Source organism: Scardinius erythrophthalmus (genome assembly GCF_964197995.2).
Source record: "Scardinius erythrophthalmus genome assembly, chromosome: 12".
Classification (NCBI taxonomy): Eukaryota; Metazoa; Chordata; class Actinopteri; order Cypriniformes; family Leuciscidae; genus Scardinius; species Scardinius erythrophthalmus.
This window is the reverse complement of record NC_138232.1, coordinates 31,627,399-31,647,887: the sequence shown is the minus strand read 5'-3', so window position 1 is coordinate 31,647,887 and position 20,489 is coordinate 31,627,399. Positions and strand designations below refer to the sequence as shown.

Sequence of the window (20,489 nt, the reverse complement as noted above, 5' to 3'; positions counted from 1 at the left end):
GGCTAAAGGGACTACCTTTATCCCTGCCATATACACTTACTACCTTAACCCTGGCACAATCTTAATCTGCTTTTCAGCAAGATCTTTACTAAAAAAACAGCATCGTTTTCAAATCTTCACAAAGAAGAAAGAGTAAGAGCCCAACCCCCAAAGTTATTCAACAAAAATAAAGTAATACAGTATGTAAAAAGAATAATCCACTCAGGAAAAATAAGATAAGAATAACCACATCCTCTTTGGTGAGAAAAAAATTCAGACTCGTATGGAGAAATCAAGATGGTTGCTGGGCAGCCACTCAAGGTTTCTGAGTGTTCAGCATGATGTTGGAGACAAAACGGATAATGTCTGAAGCAGGCTGGTCTGGTTCCAGCTCAGCAAACAGGTGACTCACATTATCAGTTGTGCTGCCTTTTTTTCGAGCCACAAACCCAAACAGTCTGCATTATAAACCAGAGTAAATATTTGTTAGAGCAATATATTTCTCTCTTTAACAACATTTTTGACAATGATTCAATGTGGCATACTCACTTTGCTACCCCACCCTCTGCTTTGTTCCACCTGTAAGAACAATGAGCCAGAGGATCTCATTGAATTTAATGTCAAACATATTTCTGAAATTATGAAATGTACATGGATCATGCAGAAAAGTCAACTAAAATATCTAACCAAAACACTCACTTTCTGTCTTGTGGGTCCAAATTGCAGTATGTTATCATGTTAATCGGGTAATGACGTCTGAAAAATATCCTTCAAGAAAAAAGAAGTTTGGTTATACAAAGGACACATGCTTGATTCAAGGCAACAGTTTAAAAATGAATCCTATTAAATCCACTCACTTCCTCTGATTGTCGGTGAGTGTGATGCCCTGTATGGACACTTTGAAATGGACAATGGTTGCCATAGGAGCAGATTTGGCAGCAAGCGTTTCAGTGATGGCTTTGGCCACAGCCTGAGGACCGGTCAGAGATTCCATATCCACAGAGTTTATGTACAAAACATTACATGCTAGGGGAAAAAGATCAAATAAGTGCAAAATAGAGGCTGCATCCTGAAACTTATTTGTCTCAAACTACACCAAAACAGTATCATGCAAAAAAAACCCCAGACATTTCATAGCTATGATCTGAGGTAAAAGCAGAGGTGTAAAGTCCAGGATCAGAAAGTAAGATTCCTCCTCAGTATTTGGTTCCAATCACCAGGGCCCAGTTTTTCAAAAGTAATCCAGTGGGATTTCGGATCACGGATTGGATCAAATCTTAGAAATGGGTTTTTCAAAAGCAAAAGAGGGATTCTGAACTAAGATCAGATCATGTAATCCGATCTTAAATTTGATCTGGATCAAACCTGCCCTTTGGGTTTTTCAGAACTTTGAACTTGGTTTGGGATCTATTTGATCCAAAAAAACAGGATTATCCTGATCCCATCAGAAGGGTGGATTCAGTTGTGATTTTTCGAACCAAATAAAACCAGAGAGTTTTTTTTTTAAGTGAATGATCACAAAATCAATGTTTACTGATGATATATACATTTCTTCATATTTGAAACATATATGAAGCATGTCACATCTAATGAGATATGGTAAAACAACAAAATCTGCTATTTTACATTATAACAACATAAGGAAAGTAAAATGTTTCTGTTTATTACAGTGTTTCTGTTTCTTAAAATTAAAATAAACAATGGTTATTTGTGGCCACCGGTATTTTGCCAACTGTTGTTCTTTGCTAAGCCAGTAGGCTACACTGTTGGTTCCATTTAAGGCTCTAGTAAACAGGATTTGGTGATCCTGAAAAGTTCCTATCCGGATCAGATTGATCCAATCCAATGTTGCTTTGAAAAACTGGCTCAAAAGTAAGCTGGATTACGTGATCACGGATCGCAAAAAAAAGGATTACTAAATCCGGATCAATTTTATCCGGATTAAACCTTTTGAAAAACCGGGCCCTGGATTTGCTAATTAGCACAATTTTTCAGCCAGGAGATAGAACTAATTAGTGAAATCAGCTGGCTGAGTTCATAGGTGGAATAAACATATGGCAGGTATTTTATTTTCTGACCCCTGGACTTTACACCTCTGGGTAAAAGATATTAAATATAAACTCGGGAAAAAAAGTGCCAAACCATATGTAACCATATGTCCCCCCCAGAGGTGTTTGAGAACTTGCAAGTTCCTTGGTGTAAGAGTGTGGTAACATCTCACAGCAAAAACGGACAAATCTAGTGCAGTCCATGAGGATAAGATGCACTGTAGTACTTAAAGTGGCTTATGGCCACACCAGTTTCGGACTGCTGCTTTTGATATTCACCTTTAAAAATAAATAAATAAATAAATAAATAAATTGATATTAATATTGACATTCTGTTTGTGTTTTAAATACAAAATCAATTCAGATGGCTGTGGTGGTTTGACAGTCAAGTCAGCTGCTATCACCTTATTTCAGGACCGGTTTCAGGTGCATATAGTGAAAGTACTGTATGTAGGATTTGAGGGCGAAATCAAACACAAATGAATCTTCCAGGTGATTTGTTCAAACATAATTCCACACAGAACGTCTCGGTTATGGATGTAACCCTCGTTCCCTGAGTAGGGAACGGAGACGTTACGTCGGATGACGACGAATGGGGTTTCGCTTAGAAATTCTATCATCTTCGAGTATATAAAACGAGACAATGGCAATGAAATGCCATGGGTCTGCGGAATTTGCATAGCGTAACTCCGCCCCACCCTGGGGGTATATAAGGAAGTGCGCTGGCAACATGCAGATGTGTCTTCGCTGAGGAGCCGAGACTGAACTCAGGCATTCCAGCGGTACAGCGGAAGTGGCAGGGAGACGTAACGTCTCCGTTCCCTACTCAGGGAACGAGGGTTGCATCCGTAACCGAGACGTTCCCTTTCGTTGTCACTCCAAGTTACGTCGGATGACGACGAATGGGGTTCCCAGTGTAATCACGCCACCTCTCGACTGTCTTCCAGTGCCCTGCGTAAGTCTGAGCTCCCTGTCGTGAGACTAGCACGGACGAAGGAGTCCTACTTAACACAGGAATACCAAGGTACACTGGGAAGCATATCCAGTGGAAATATGCAATCATGCCCAACCCGAAGGGGGGGACTTAGAATACACATATGACCCCGAAGGGCTGCATACGGAATAACACTGGGGTGTCCAGCCGCAGGTGGAATATTTCAACCCCAGGGGTGGCAAGGTGGCTTGCCAAGGGAAGACACATGCTCAAAGAGGCTTACAGTGGAAATACACATGTGGGGGTCGCCCCGGAGGGGAACCATACACATGGAGGCACCTAGCCAAGCGCGGAAGCTGCCGGTGGCATAACTCTGGCGTTGACGTCGTCAGTGCTGGAAGAGACTCAGGGCTTATCAGGCTCACCTGAGGAAAATATCGCACGTATCCCGTCCGTGGAGAGGAATGGCGAGCAAGCGAAGACACCTGAGCAGAATCTCTTACCGGCTAGTTGAAGCGAGTACATGAGAAGAACTGGCTCCACTCGGAGATTATAGAATCTCGCGAATGTGTTAGGTGTCGCCCAGCCTGCAGCTCTGCAGATGTCTGTTAGCGAGGCGCCATGCGCTAGAGCCCAAGAGGATGCCACACTCCGAGTGGAGTGGGCCGTCACACCAAGGGGGCATGGTCGACCTTGCTGCTGGTATGCCAAAGCAATGGCGTCACTATCCAGTGAGACAACCTTTGCTTGGAGAGAGCCTTTCCCTTCAGCTTCCTACCATGACAGACAAAGAGCTGGACTGAGGTCCTAAAACACTGCGTCCTGTCAACGTAAGCACGGAGTGCGCGTACTGGACAGAGCAGTGCCAAGGCTGGGTCTGCCTCCTCCAAAGGCAGCGCTTGCAGGTTCACCACCTGGCGAAAGGGTGTGGTGGGAACCTTGGGCATATATCCAGGCCGGGGTCTCAGGATCACGTGAGAGTTAGCCGGTCCGAATTCCAGGCACGCTTCGTCAACCGAAAATGCCTGCAGGTCCCCTACCCTCTTGATGGAGGCCAATGCAACCAGGAGCGCTACTTCATTGACAGGGACTTAAGCTCCACTGATTGCAGAGGCTCAAAGGGAGCACTCTGCAGGGCAGTTAAAACCACTGAGAGGTCCCAAGAGGGTACGAGGGGAGGCCGAGGAGGATTCAGTCTCCTGGCTCCCCTCAGGAACCTGACGATCAGGTCGTGCTTTCCTAAGGACTTACCATCAACTGCGTCGTGATGTGCGGCAATGGCGGCAACATACACTTTCAGGGTGGAGGGAGACAGCCTTCGCTCCAACCCTTCTTGCAGGAAGGACGCACGACACTGATGGGGCATATCGTGGGTTCTAGATTTTAGAAGAACACCAGTTGACGAAGAGGTTCCACTTCGACGCATAGGCATGTCTCGTGGACAATGCTCTAGCGGAAGTGATGGTAGCCACCACCGCTGGTGGTAGGGTACTCAAACCTGCCTCATCCCGTCCAGGAGCCACACGTGGAGGTTCCAAAGATCGGGACGAGGGTGCCATAAGGTGCCCCGTCCCTGAGAAAGCAGGTCCTTCCTCAGAGGAATTGGCCAGGGAGGTGCTGTCACGAGGAGTACTAGTTCTGAGAACCAGGTGCGGTTGGGCCAATATGGGGCAACCAAAATTACCTGCTCCTCGTCCTCCCTGATCTTGCGCAAGGTCTGCGCAAGAAGGCTCACTGGGGGAAACGCATACTTGCGGAGGCCCCGCGGCCAGCTGTGCGCCAGTGCATCCGTGCCGAGCGTGCCCTCGGTCAGGGAATAATACAGGTCGCAGTGGGAAGAGTCGTGGGAGGCAAACAGGTCTACCTGTGCGTCCCCGAACTGATCCCAAATCAGCTTAACCGTCTGGGGATGGAGTCGCCAATCTCCAGCGAGAGGCCGAAGCCGAGACAGCTCGTCGGCCGCCTGGTTCAGGTTTTCCGGGATATAAATGGCACGAAGCGACCTCAGATGCTTCTGACTCCATATGAGGAGGTGGCGGGCGAGTTGTGACATACGGCGGGAGCGCAGACCACCTTGACGGTTGATGTACGCTACAGTCGCGGTATTGTCCGATCGGACCAGTACGTGTTGACCCCTGAGCAACGCCTGGAAGCGGTGCAGGGCAAGACGTACAGCCAACAACTCGAGGCAATTGACATGCCAAAGGCGCTGGGGTCCTGTCCAGGAGCCCGCGGCCGCATGTCCATTGCACATGGCGCCCGAGCCCGTGGTGGAGACACGCACACACATCCAGGTAATAGAAAATACACGGGCGAACCGTCTTGAAAAAGACGTGCCGCGTGCAGCTCTTTTAGAGAGTGGAAAAGCTCAGCAGAGTGCTGAAGCGCCCAGGGAGAAACACACTCACTGTCGGCAGATTACTGCACAAATCAGCAGCAGGAATGCAGGAATCTCGCTGGAATCTCGCTGGAAAACGCCGTCACACCAACACACTGAAGAGCCGCTCGTCTCGAAGAGATTTGAGATGACACTCAGAAGGCTTGTGGAGTGAAGTACTGAACTTGGCTCCGAAGCGAAAACATATCTGCATGTTGCCAGCGCACTTCCTTATATACCCCCAGGGTGGGGCGGAGTTACGCTATGCAAATTCCGCAGACCCATGGCATTTCATTGCCATTGGCTCGTTTTATATACTCGAAGATGATAGGATTTCTAAGCGAAACCCCATTCGTCGTCATCCGACGGAACTCGGAGTGACAACGAAAGGGAACTCAACATTCCAGACCCCAAATCACCCATCCAGGCTCCAGCCAGGCTACACTAATAACTTTTTATGGCCAAACTAAAGGAAGAACATTGTCAGTGTTAGATTGTATGGGAAAAACTGATTGGTTCAGAGATGGCAAAAGCTCGGTGCCCGATCAAGATAACAGCAGAAGTTGCTGGACCCCCACGACAGATACAAAACAGACTGCCTTCTTCTTAAGGAACTCTCAATGACCCCAAGGTTGAAATCTCTTAAAACCAAAGAGACTGAGACTTTAACTACAAAAATACATAAAATCATCCCAGAACAATTCTCGATGGACTTATAATCAAACATCATGAAACTACATAATTCTATATTGTGTCTACCACTTATGTGTGTGTCTAATATGCTTAGATCCCATATATAAGTCATGATTTATTATAACTATTAGATGTTTGAATGAAAGTGTGTCTTGCTTCCTATCTGTACGATCGTATGTTCTTAATTCAAAAGATGGCTTGATTGAAATCAATGTAGACGAGCAGAAACGAAAGAACCCAAATTAAGATCAGAAGAACATAGGTTAACAGCTTTATTCCAGCCATCTAAATATACTCTCGTCTCAATTTTCTTTCATTTCTTAGTTTTCTTTTCAGTTGTGAGTCTCGGTTCTAAGTTAAGTTTTGCGACAAAGTTTCGGTCCACGATTCGACTGCAAAGCCAGCTTCAAACAAAGACTTTCCATCCATTCGCCAGCACACCACCTGATTGGCCGCCCCAGACATCTATCCCAGCACGAGGACACCAGCCAACAAACGAACTCTGGAAACCCCTTTTACGCTGACAAAGGGAATCCCCAAAAGCAAAGATACGCAAGTACTGCCTCCAGACTCTTAAGCTGAACTGGTGTATTTGATATAGATTTAATAACCCACCTAAGAAACGATAGAAGGGTTAAAATAATGATTGATGGTTGATTCAGGTTATGTCTTATAAGTGCATATAGAAACTTGGGATTTCATCATCTCACTCTTAAAACTCACTCTTTCCTCACTCTCTCTTTCTTTCTGCAACTCGTATGAATGTGTGTGTGCGTGTGTTTGTGTTAGATATTAGTTTTAATGTGTTAGAATAATCAATAAAGTCTTGTTTGTATTTTAAAGAAAAGTGTTACTTGTGTTATGTGCTTACGAATTTAATGTCTTAAACTGCTGATCTAAGTTACCTTGCTAACTATAGTGTTTCACTATAGTTTGGATATTTATATCCGTTGCAGAGTTGATAGTTACAGCCGGTTCAAATGAACTGTGAACGAGTCATTTGCTCGGTTGTAATAAGTGATTCTTTCGAATTCCCTATAAATGAATTAATAATTCATTCGAGCTAAATTGACCTGTCAGAATCACTAAATTATCTTACATGTAGATGATGTTCATAGCCAGTAGTTAATATAAAATTAGCAAGCAAACCTAGGATATGATGTGCCATATTTACCATAATAATCTTCAGTAGGTTTAGGAGGTCCTGAAGTGGTAGGAAATTGACAAGAAATTAGGAGAAAAATAAGATATATAGAATGCAATAAAGGAAGTGAAACAGAAACAGAAAGAGAAAGAGAGAGACTCACCTGCTCCCTGCTTTAATAAATCCATGGTTGAACAAGTTGGTGTTGCTAACTCCAAGGCCTCTTCATTTGGATCTGTTCACAAATAAAAGTAAGAGACAAAGCCTCAAAAACCAAAGACTGATTTGATGAAATGCAAATTGACACTGAGTGAAAAAAAAAACAGCCAGTGTTTAGAGAACACAAACAAAACCACCATCCACTGAGAAGAGGTCAATTACAGAGGCTGCAGAAATGGGGTGACAATGGCATTCTCACCTCTTGTAGGAATCATAAGCTTGCATGGAAGAGCCAAAGGTGTGATGGCATGTTGATATACTAGAGCAGACAGACACCCTGTAAAGACACACATACACACACAAAAGACAAGTTACAGTACACAAACAAGCTGATGGGTGGAAGACTACAGACATAATATTCAAAGGGTACCAATTTAAGTCAGTGCAATAGATAGCAGACAGAAATACAAACGTCTGTCGGAATTCATTATTACCGAAGTATGGTTCGTTTGGACAACCCTTAAGTCTCACGCCCTTGGCACTGGTTTCAATCAAGAAGTGTCGTACCAACTCATTTGTGATGTCTCCAACTTCAAGGTAAGAACAAAAGATAAATGAGGAGGAAGGTCTGTTCAGTGATGACTGAAATGATGACACGCAGAGTTATTTTACCTTTCTTGTTCTGCTGCATCATTGGAGGGGGAGAGGCTACTTTCATGGCCAAACCATATGCTCCTCTGAACGAGTTACTGTCTCGAATGACAAATGCTCCTGGCTCACGATCTTTAAGAATACAAATGGCTGAAACATACAAATGAGAAAATGTGTCACCAGTCAGTTATACTTCCTTATAAAGGCAAAACACAGTAAACAGAAAATCTTCTGTAATGACCAAAATGGGGCTTTGACAGGGCTGGGCATTTCTAGTCCTCGAGATCCACTTTCCTGCAGAGTTTACCTCCAATCCTGATAAATATTTGTCGTGTTAAAATGCTTTGTTGTTTGAAAGAATTTGGAATCATGAAGGTTGCCAGATTCATACTTGCCTGTGTCTTGGGGAAATTTTATTTTACAGTCACAGCAGCAAACTCTGGCATCAAAATCATCGCAAAGTTTCGCAGTAGTAAATACCAGTTGAGAGGGCGTTCATGTCCAGTTTCCGACTAGGAAACTCGTATTTACGAAATTTCCAATAGCATGTGAAGGCAGCATAAGCTGTGCAGAGAAATGGATCTCGAGAGCCAGAGTTGCCCACCCGTGTTTTGATATGGCCGCTCCTGTGAAGGGTTTGGCTCCACTCTACACAGATTCAGAGAAAACAGTGTGTGAAAACTGATATTAAATCTCTCACCTTGTTCCCTGGAGATTTCTGGTTTGTACCAATATTTGGATGTATCTTGAACAAATTTGATATTCAATCTAATATCTGGAGGTCCATCGGCTGAAAAGAATAAATGGTTTGCTGAATAGTTTATCAAATAAGTACACATCTGTTTCTTTTAGTGATTTCATTTGCATGGTTCCTGGCTGTAAGATTTCTTATCTTACCATATATTGAGGTGATTTCAGGTCCTTGTGGTGGCAATTGTGTAGGAGTTGGAGCTTTCCTACTATCTGTGCTGTCTGCTGGAAAACTTTCAGAATTTCCTGCAATGGATCCTGCTCTTGTGTCCAGGGGCAAGAACAGTGAGGGGCTACAGGATTGTTCTAGGGCAAATGTGGGGGTAGCAGGTCCAGGCTGAACCATAGAAGTGGTGCTTTGCCTGGACTGTGCCCCATGTCTCTCATCTGGAGTGACCTGGCCCCTTGATGGAGCTTTGTGATCTGGGCTAGAGGAAACTGGAGCAGGTGAGAGTTGACGGTCTAGCACAGGACTTGGCGGGATGAATTTGCCACTGCGACCCAAAAGAGGACTGTTGGGAGTGGTTGGTTCACTGCTGCCACTGGCTGTTGGTATACGTCGCCCCAAAGAAGGGCTGCTCTGACCACCAAGCCTACGTTGAAGGGCAGGGCTTGGTGGTGTATTGGTGGCCACCGTACGGTGGAGTGTGTTGGGGCTTCCTGGAACATGATGAACACCCATGATGTTAACAGTGGCCTCATCAGGATTAAGGTAAGTAAAGGTGTCTGGAAAGAGAGGAGCCCGGATGGGCTCAGATGGAAATGATGCAAAGGCAGGCTGACTGCCAAAACTGTTTGAAAGCAAAATAGATAAAAAGAGAAAGTGTGAGTACATAAAAGAAAACAGATACATTTCACCCAAACAAATGAGGACACATATTTTTGTAGTGTAGTTCTTGAGGAACTATGTAATTAGAGATGCATTTTTAGCACCATGTTCAGAGTAAAAAAGACAAATTTGCTCAGATCTCAGGCACATGTTCATGTTGTGATAAGTAATTAATGGTAATTCTTTATGATTTGTCATAGTTAATAGTTCTTAATAAGGCTAATCTTATTCAGTAATTATTGATTATCTAATAAGGAATTATCTCAGTCATTAATTTGTTATTACTTACTGATTAGTTAATCTTGTTTCCACATTAGTTAATAGTATTAGCTGAAGTGTTCCTGAATAGTGCTTCCAATGACAGACCATTATTCTAATGTTTTACCATATTTTGGATTTGAAAATGGAACGGTGGTCAGATAACAACACTTACCCATCAGAACAAGATTTGTTAACTGGCTGAGGTGGGTTGAAAGTGTGGGCAGGAGGAACTGGTCTTTCAAAAGCAGAGGAGTATGGGTGCTGCAATGGAGAAATCAACCCTCCTCCTCGGACTCCTGTTCCCATGAAACCATGTGGCTCTATAAGAAAAACAAAAACATAAACAAGAAACATAACTTGGGAATACGAAAACAATATATATCTGTGAATAACTTTTACTGGCACTGTCTCAACATTATATGACACAAATTTGGGCAGTATGTGATTAAAGCTCTAGGATGAGTTCAAAACAGTTGGTTTGTAACAAAATTCAAAATGGCAGATAGAACGATGGGTAATATTGTATTAGGACTTGGTCTTGGATGACCAAAATAGCTGCCCGGAGGCTTTGCAAATATGGCCGCTGAGTGAACAGACTTTCCTTGAAAGGGACTTTGAGCATGCTCAGGGCATAGTATAAATCAGGGGTAGCCAACCCTGCTCCTGGAGAGCAACAGTCCTGAAGAGTTTAACTCTAATCAAACACACCTGAACATGATTCAGACAGGTGAGTTGGAGCAGGTTGGATCATTAAATATGTATTATTTTTGTTACACTTTATGCTGCCTTATTAGGACAAATGAAAGGTGTTTGAGCATGTTTATTTATCATTTGAATTTCATTTGGGGAAAAAAATTTCAGAGTCACCGAGCAGAGCCCTTTGTCAAAATATTTTTACATTATAATACTGAAATACCATTTCAATAGAACCCACATAAAAATAAACAAGAATGGTTTTCAGAAGTTAACACAGCGCCGCCGCTCCCACCACGCGCATCACGCGCTGTGCGTAGGGCACCAAGTGCTGAGGGGGCACCAAAAATAGCCTAATGCAAAAAAATATATAATGCCGATATTATATCATTAGCCTATAGAAATAGTATTAGGCACATTTTAGCCATGTATAGGCTATGTAACAAAAAAGGGTGAACAAGATAATTTAAGACAATTTGTCATGTGTGGACTATATTCCATAGGGTTGCACAACATCCCTCTGCTTAGACAGTGACATCACTATTTTGGATTTACCTTTAGTACAAAGTGTGTGTATGTGTAAAGCTACGTTGACTTATGTTATTCATACAATACCTACTCACAAATAAACATCAAAAACAAAGCCGGCTGCAATGAATTTCTGTGCAAAACAGCTTTTACTAAAGCAGAGGGATGTTGTGCAAACACTTCCACACAAGAACATTGTTATCACACAAGAACATTTTGATAGAAAACAAAAAATATTTAAAGTTTTAAATATATACTGTAGATAAAATTAGAATAAATAAAATGGAAATGTCTACATACAGTCCACTATTACTACTATTACTACTGTAAACTTTGCAAATAGGACATCAGCCCCTTCAAGTCTTAAATGAACAATAACAAAGTGGGCTGCAATGAATGTCTGTGCAAAACAGCTTTTAGTGAAACAATTCTATACAAGAACAGTATCACAAAAGAACATTTTGATAGCAAGGATGCACAACTATCATCATGCTGTTAGGCAGTAGCACCCCTGCGCTGGGTGCCCCCTCCCCCTATAACTGTTCTGTCTCGCGGAGGAGCTAATTTGTGTGCATCTGTGTGAAACACGCATAGGAAAAAAAAAGAACGACAGAAAGAACGGCTCCCTCCTGCCGCGACTCGGCTCCCATCGTTCATGTTTATGAGCCGTTCAAAAGAATCGGTTCGTTCGCGAAAGTCACAACGCGTTCGCGCTCGCGCGGACGAGGCTTGACAGACAGACAGTAAGCAACTTTTTTGGAAATGGCCCCTAAAAGACAGCAGGAGTTAGGATCTAAGAAAAGAAAGAAGAAGAAACTGCGAGATGATGCCCGTGCATCACTTGCAGGTAAGTCCATGTTTAATCATTCTTAAATACGGGAAATGTGCTGCTGCTAATCGTAATGCGCTACGTAAATTTCTTTCTAAGAGGCTATTAAATGTGAAGTGACAGTCAGTGCAGTGCACATGGTAGGCTAACAATTCCTGTTAAATAGCCTATATAAAAAATATAAAATGTCATTATGAATGTTATAAAGCAAACAATACTGTTTAATTGTGTGCATTATTGCACCTCATTCTATTATGCATTTATATTATATTAGATTTATCAAATAGTCGATACATAAGGAATAAAGGGGGAGAACTCCTTGTCTGCCATGCTTTCAGGTTTAAATGTTTATAATTTTTTCCAGTATGAGATTTTTTGTTTGAATATTTTGTCTAATAAATGTAATTTATTCAAAGTGACATTGAATTTGGGAAAAACATGTCTGGATTATTTTGAGGATTTTTTTTATTTTGCTATTCTGTTTACTGAAGAAAAGTTTGCACTTTCAAATGTGTGTGTTGGCTATTCTACATATGTTTACAAAGTCAGCAAAGCTTTGAAGATTTTACTTTGTCTTTTTAGTGTTCTTAAGTTTTATACTGTGATGCTGCTATTGTGTTATTGGTATTGAGTTATATGTTTGGTGATAAAAAGTTAAATTGGCAAAAACAAACGTTTTTTTTTCTCGGGGTCGGGGTGAGGGGCCATCATAAAGGAATTATGCTTAGGGCACCAAAATGGCTAGCAGCGGCACTGAGTTAACAGGAGTGAATGTGTGCAGGAGGGAACGTGTAGCATTCTTGAGCATAATGACATAATGTCATTGTATGGGTTCCCACTGTCATCTAAAAAAAAATAGTCTTACCTTCCATACCATCACTATAATCAGAATCTGACAGCGTCAGACACAAAAAAGAGAAAGAGGAGTAGTGACAGTTTTCTTTTTTTTATGGGGGGGTTATAAGGGGAAGAGAATATTAACAGTGTGAATGTGGTGAGAATGCAAAGCAGGAAGGCAGTGACAGAAATAAGCACTGCAGATAGATGAGAGGTGTGGGGCAGAGGGGTATTTCTGATGTAATGATTAATAAACCAAGCAATGCACTTAATACATTATTACAAAATTGGAAAAAATAAAACTATATTTTTCTATATAAAATTTTTTACTATATAAAAATTTCCATAATACATCACATTAAAGAAAAGTGGATGTTACAGTGGACTATACTGGTTTTATAGGAACTCACCTGAGCTGCTTTGTTGTACCAGAGCTTCTGCAGAGTTCAGGGCCTTCAGGCCTGTGGCTGGCAGAATGGCCTGCCCAGAATGACCTATTTAAACAAAAGGGGAGAAAGGCAGGAAAAAAAAAAAGACTTTGATTGTCAGGCTAAAGCTCTCCATCTCAAAAATGTTCTACATATTTGAGGTAAATAATGCCAATAATGTAAGCAGTAAGGAGGTGCCCTTGATTCATGCAAATGAACTCCAAACTCAGAAGCCAAAAGCAAGACACGAGTCAAGCAGGGAAATATACAAGTGTTGAAAGTGGAAAATAATAAGTAACTTTAAGTTTTATAATAGGCTTCCCTTAAATCATTAGATTTGCGTGAAGGAGCTAAACTACTCACAATATATATATGGAAAGTATAGCTAATTTCAGAGGTAGTTACTGATACATATAGTATCAAACCTTGCGTTATGCATGGACCGCTTCTCACACCTTTTAACACGCTGATAAATAAATAAATAAACAAATAAATAGGTCAGGATAAAATGCATTTAAGCAATCAGCATTTAGCCTAACCTTGCCACAGAACATACTGCAGCCTTTTTTCACATGCAGCCTCCCTTGTCACAGCAGATTCAGCAATTCTATGTAAATTCAGTATTCAATGCAAATTCTTTCCAAGAATATTTTCATCATTGTTTGGTATTTGAAAGCCATAACTTCCATAAGTGCTTAGTCCATCCAAAACATTTTTCAACAGAGGAATTAATATTATGATGGAATGGAAGTATTCAATGGTTTTCACATTCTGTAAGTGGTATACAACTAATAAAAATATCATGAAAGTAAAAAAGCAATTGTTATATATAAAATACATCACCTTTACATTTACCCGTATTTTCCGGACTATAAGTCGCACTTTTTTTCATAGTTTGGCTGGTCCTGCGACTTATATTCAGGTGCGACTTACAGTATATATCAAAATTAATTCAGACTGAGATGAACCAAGAGAAAACATTACCGTCTACAGCCGCGAGAGGGCGCTCTAGTTGGCGGAGTTATTCAGAAGCGACACCATATGAAGAAAATTCAATGGATTCAGTGATGTGGAATGAGATCGCGGGAGCTTGGTGAACTTGTTTACTGGTAACTTGCTTGTTGGATTCCCTGACTTATGTTAATTTAGCCTATTCCGCCTCCTAGGTATATGTTCTTTATGCTATTGTGTAACTTAGCTGAATAACTGTTAATGTGTTGCGTTAACATACCAGACACCTACTCAGCCTGTTGTTCTGTGTGCTACTGTGTAGTTAACTAACTTGCCTTTCCAGATTAAATGTCTGTTCTTGGTCTTGGATTTTGTGAAATAAATGCGACTTATACTCCAGTGCGACTTATATATGTTTTTTTCCTCTTCATGACGCATTTTTTGACTGATGCGACTTATACTCCGGAGCGACTTATAGTCCGGAAAATACGGTACCTTTACTTTTCTCACCTAAAATCATGACAGAATTTTAACTGTCCATTATATATATTTCTTTTGTTTATTGTTTAATATGAATCTTGATTTCTGCAGGAAGGCTAAAATGACATGTTAAAGAGAATGTGGTAAGGTTTTTGGCGACATAGGGAAGGTAGGGGTCAGGACAGGAGATATGTCTCACCACCACTATTGCGGGTAGGACTAAAAGGAACTGATTCCATCTCCTCAAAGGCCTCCCTGTAACTATGCACAGGCTTCTGAAAGGGAAACATAGGATGAAAAAAAAAATGTGTTCAGTCTATCACAATAATAATCTATTGTGCTATGTACGGTCATACAACTGAGAGAAGTAAAACAAATGTGCAATAACTTATTTAAAACAATACAATGATAAATAAAAATTTAAAATTATATTATATACATACAGTGCTATGCATAAGTTTAGACACCCATGCTAAAGTTGACTAAAAAGAGGAATAAAAAAAATCATCTTTTGGAAATTGAACTTAATGCCTTAATTAAAAAAAAAATAGGAAAAATCCAACCTTTAAGGACACCAATTTTCTTTGTGAATGAATAATGTATCGTAAATAAATAAGGATACTATGCATCCTGATAAAGTTCCCTTGGCCTTTGGAATTAAAATAGCCCCACATCATCACATAGCCTTCACCATTCCTAGAGATTGGCATGGTTTTATTTCAGTTAGCCTAATAGCTGGTTTGATTTGCATTGAGAGATGATCTTATGGAAAGTACTCCATGCCAATCTCTAGGTATGGTGAAGGCTATGTGATGATGTGGGGCTATTTTAATTCCAAAGGCCAAGGGAACTTTATCAGGATGCATAGTATCCTGGATCCATGAAGTAACTGGCCTTTAAAAATAAAAATCTGCCTGCCTCTTTGGGAATTTAACATAGGGGTGTCCAAACTTATGCACCCTGTATTTTAAGGAAGAACATTTATGTATTTACGATACATTATTCATTCACAAAGAAAATTGGTGTCCTTAAAGGTTGGATTTTTCCTATTTTTTTTTAATTAAGGCATTAAGTTCAATTTCCAAAAGATGATTTTTTTATTCCTTTTTTTCGTCAACTTTAGCATGGGTGTCTAAACTTATGCATAGCACTGTATATATGTTAAATTTTATACCTCCTTGGGTTGTCCACCTGGGTTCATTGCAATTGTGTTGACAAACTCTGGAGACACAGGTTTCAATGGAGAACCCACCCCGAGGGCTGCACTGTCATTTTGGCTACTGAGGTACTGGCTCTCACTGGTGGTTCGTCGGCGTATAGTTGGCATGGTTTCATCTGGGGTTACTGTACGTGAATGGGATCCTAAAGAATATGGAAGAGTGTTCTAAGTTCTTTAAACAAATGCAGAACATGTGCAACCAGGGTCTAATTTTAACTTTTTGCCAATGCAGGTGAAAATATAAAGGCCATAAATATTCCTTACTTTACTGTATTTTGCTACATTTCTATTAAATGTGTATTTTGTTTCTAATATCACAAATTACAGCCATTTTACTAAGGTAGACCAGGCCCTACATTATTCAGTGGCCTCTGGATGCAATGTTTTTGATGACTGAACGCTCCTTAGATCCGAGCCTTACATATTGTGTACCAACATTTGTGATAATAGCTGGTTGCATTCAAAAGTTATGGCCATTTAAGTAAAAGTGGAGCAGCCATGTTGAATTTAAATTTTGACCTGGTTTTATTTAAATTTGCATTCATCTTTACCCAAGCATTCCAGTGATATAAAACAGAAACAATATGAGGCAAGTAAGATGACAGAGATTTAAAAGAGAGAATAGAAGGGAGTAGGGAACAGAATGAGAGGTGGAGGATCGTGAGAGGGGACAAACCAGAGAAGGAATAGGAACGATGATGTTCGGACCGGATGGACATGCTCTTGGAGATGCCCCGGATGCGAGCGTTGTACTCTGGGTGTAGGAATGGAGTGGGTTGAAGTAGAAGAAGAGGAGAGTGCAGGTGGGGTATCAGTGGTGTGAGGGGTGGTCCATATGCCAGAGCAGAGACAGAAGGGTGAACAAGAAGAAAAATGAAGAAATGGTGAAGCTGAACCCTAATTTCTGGACCTTGTCATATTTAATTAAAGTACAACGCTATATTACTAGAATCTGTTTTTGTAATTGTATGTGGATTTACATATGTGACTAAATAATTAAGTAACCAAAGCGATATAGTGGCCTGCTATAGTACTGAGCGGCACAAGAGACACAACAGCCTCCTTAGAATAAGTTTGCTTCAGTGAGCTCTTCCCAGCAATTCAATTAATTGCCAGAAGGTGGTGCTACTATGTATTGTCCTGTAAATTCAAAAGTCTGTTGTTCAAGCCAGAGAATGCATGGTACAGTAGCTGAAGCACAGCATGGTATGGGTCTATTCTGGTAGCTGGTGACTTACATCTATGCAGCTATTCACTCCTACACAGAACACAGTGTTGATGTGAACAGTGTGATTGTCTGCCAGGAATACTTTTCATCCACATGAGAAATGATGACACATCTATAATCTACTCATTCTTTAGTGTGTAGGTCAACTTTATAGTTCAGTATTAGAACATGTGTTAATTTTGTATCCATGCAGTGAGACATACCTTTCAGAGAACTTTTCCAATGTTTATATGTTTGGTCTAACTCCTATAGGACTAAATCAGGAGACGAGAGAACTTGATGACAGTTTTATGGCTTACCAGTGCTTGGTGTATTATTTTCTTTGTCAAATATGATTCAATATTAGATCATGCACTCTATTTCAGTGAGTGAAATAACTTGTCCATATTCTAAAGAGTTATATGAAAACAGGAGAAGACTAAGATATACAGTATTCTCATCATGTTAAAATCAGCGCTGAGGCTAAGTAGATTCATGTCCTTATTATCCATCAAGTTGTAATTACAAACTTTGATAATGAACCATAATTGTGAGACAGCTTCAGCTAAATTTGTCAATTTTTATTCTTGTTTTCTCTAAACTACAGAGGTAAAACCAAGAAAATGTATTAAATAATCAATAGATGATTTATAGATTTTACAGATTTTTTTTTTTTTTTTTTTTTTTTTAATTTCAAACATCTTGCATGTACGCATCAAAAATCATGTATTCAGACCAAAGTGTTTCCATCTTCCTCACCTGCCACACGTTGGGCCACAAGACCCTCAATGTTTAGCATCTCTTCCTCAGACTTTGGCTCAGGCTCTTTTACAAGGGTAACAGGGGGAAGTGGTGATGACGATGTGCTGTAGCTTCTCTGAGGGCCTGGGAATGTGCCCTGAAGATCTGGAGAGTAAGACACCTCGCTAGTTCCTGGGTAGACATACTGGGGCTTGATTGGAGATGGGAGGGGTAAAGTTGGGGATGGTGTTGTAACTGAACCTCCACGGATACTGTAGGGATCTTGCTGATAGATTGGTGAATGGGCCTGAGGGGACTGAAAACCCCTTTGATGATGCTCAGATAGTGGAGTCATGGGGTAAGCAGGTGATGATCTTTGTGAGGACTGGCCAAAACTGGCAGAAGAAGAGAGAGGTGGGCCACCAGTGACGCTATAGATGGCCTGGTCAGCCTGGTAAGAAGGTCTGGCTAGTGTCTGGGCAAAAGGTGGTTGGAAAGCTGAGATGTTCTCACCAGGTGGAGCACTCTGAGATTTGGGAACTGGTGTATGTGAAGGCTCCAAGTCAAGCATGAGCATATTTAGGGCATCTATAGACTGTTCTACATCCTGCTGTGATCCTCCTCCACGAGTTGGGAAGTGTGGCAGGGTACCATTCGAGCCAAAGAATGGGTCATCCACAAGACCATACTGATGCCAAGCACTGAGCCCTCGCTGCACTGCCTCTCGGCTGCTGGTATTACGTTCAGGAGCTTGTGGCATGTACCGAGGTCCTCCATCCAGCACCAGGCCACCATATGACTGCGAGCGATACATTCCTTCGTTCTGCCCACTGTAGTCTATCAGTCCATGTGCTGATGAAGACCCTCGAAGCTGGTGTACAGGCATCTCCTTTTTAGGCCTTCGCTCTAGGAAAGTACCACGTTGTCCGTCTACTTCTACTACGGTGGATTCAGTGACTGCTTTTCTGTCAGCTGGTGTATCTTGACCCTCAAAGGAGGACAGTGTGCCAAGACTGCCTGCACTGTTATCTCCAACCTGGCTTTCCGGTAACTCGTCGTCAATAATATCAGTTTCACGCTCAGCACCTGCTTGTCCGTTAACGTGGACCTGGGCGGGCACAAGGTGCCGCACACCACCCCCTGGGCTTGTGTTGGCAAAAGAGAGGAAATTCTGATGAGAGAGATGTGGTGGTCCCTCAGAACCACTCAGAAGCTGTTCCAACTCTCGGTTCTCACAAGGGCTAATTGCAGTCTCAGGAGGAACTTGGCTCACAGGCCCTGAGCATGATAAAGACTGTTGAGCATCATCTGTGCGGTCTGTCTTAACAGAAGCAGTGGAGTTGCCTGAGTCACTGCTGACAGAAAGGGCGTGATCTGCAGCTGGTAGTGGATGGTTGGCCACTGGAAGAGGAAGGGCGTGTTCAACTACAGGAGGAGCACGGTCAGTTGAATAAGCCCCACTGGCAGACACAATACCCTCAAGAGATTCTTTCTTCTGAACCTGGACGTAAAGGCTGCTGTTTACTGGACCTTGAGAATGAGCAACGTCTGAAAGAGAGGTTATAAAAATAGCATTAATAAACTCAATTTGTTAGTTTTCTACATTAAAAATCGTATTTTCTGTACTAGATCACTCAAAAATTTACCTTTTTCCATCATTTGCTCACCCTTTTGTAACGTCATTGAACCTAAACATCTTAGTACAAATGACACATCCACTATTCTGGACAGTTTCTCTTCTGATGTCAAATGATAGCTTTAACAATGGAGACCAACAAGATCAAATTGAATCCGTTATTAACTGAAAATCTTACCCTCCACCTGAGCTCTCAAATGTCATTTGCGCTCAAGTTCAATTTAAAAAGTAGTAAAGTAGTGTCTTAAAGTAGTGTCTTAAAGTAGACACTTAAAGTAGTGTCTTTAATAAGGATATGCCCAAAGCTTAAATCAGAATTCTAAAAGGCACAAAAAATGAAAAATGCATTCAGCAGAGCCCCTAAAGAGACATGGTTAGGCTTGCTGCGGTAGTCGATTACATTACAGTAATTCAGATTTCACTTATCATGTGAAGACAGTAAGGAGAGATGACTGATAGGACTATATCCGAGGATTTGGTGCACACCAGATCCTGGGCTTCATTGATAAATATCTTATCTTGTAAAATGTGTGGTCAGTACCGCTGCTCCCTATATACAGAGTGCGTGTGATAGCGAATTCGAAAGCAATTTTTTAATACCCCACATATTGATAGCGGCTCCCTGATGCCCGCAAAATATATACTATCTAATTACCCAACTATATAATTGTGAGAGAATGCAAAAACATTTAAATATATTTTTCCATCACCAAGGCCTGTTTAGGGGCTCCGCAGAATGTGTCATTTCCTTTCCGAACATACCATTCAGCTACGGGCACATCTCTAGTCTTCAACATGCAATACAAGGTTTGACGTTGACCTTCGGTTTGATGTGTCATTTGGCCAATCATGACACAGCAAGTTTAAAAAAGCATAATGAGATTGGAGAGCCAGAGCAAAGGGGAAGATTTTCAGTGAACAACAATTACAATTTTATTCTGTACTTTGCACAACCTATCACATTTAGAAGATTTAGATCTACATCTCTACAAGATTTACATCTTCTGTTTGAATCTCTTCAGCTATTTGCATATATCATACACAGTAATCAGCAACAGATCCCCATATCAGACATGAACCTCTATGGATGGCTGCCTATATGGTAACACATCCAA

At 41.4% G+C, this 20,489-nt stretch overlaps 1 protein-coding gene across 1 annotated transcript in view; it reads right to left on the bottom strand.

Annotated features, from left to right (window-relative positions):
• Nucleotides 1-281: 281 nt before the first annotated feature.
• tns1a (tensin 1a) overlaps nt 282-20,489 on the bottom strand; it is a gene marked incomplete at its 5' end in the record, with an annotated part of 265,790 nt that continues 245,582 nt past the window's right edge. The window contains 18 exons of the mRNA XM_081381204.1: nt 282-437; nt 529-558; nt 679-747; nt 837-1,005; nt 7,206-7,235; nt 7,339-7,410; nt 7,594-7,671; nt 7,829-7,924; nt 8,007-8,135; nt 8,686-8,775; nt 8,883-9,526; nt 9,998-10,145; nt 12,741-12,767; nt 13,123-13,206; nt 14,771-14,846; nt 15,746-15,933; nt 16,467-16,544; nt 17,757-19,286. Of these exons, the coding sequence (XP_081237330.1) occupies nt 296-437; nt 529-558; nt 679-747; nt 837-1,005; nt 7,206-7,235; nt 7,339-7,410; nt 7,594-7,671; nt 7,829-7,924; nt 8,007-8,135; nt 8,686-8,775; nt 8,883-9,526; nt 9,998-10,145; nt 12,741-12,767; nt 13,123-13,206; nt 14,771-14,846; nt 15,746-15,933; nt 16,467-16,544; nt 17,757-19,286 (3,680 nt within the window). The 3' untranslated portion in view covers nt 282-295. The remainder of the gene's footprint in view (nt 438-528; nt 559-678; nt 748-836; nt 1,006-7,205; nt 7,236-7,338; nt 7,411-7,593; nt 7,672-7,828; nt 7,925-8,006; nt 8,136-8,685; nt 8,776-8,882; nt 9,527-9,997; nt 10,146-12,740; nt 12,768-13,122; nt 13,207-14,770; nt 14,847-15,745; nt 15,934-16,466; nt 16,545-17,756; nt 19,287-20,489) is intronic.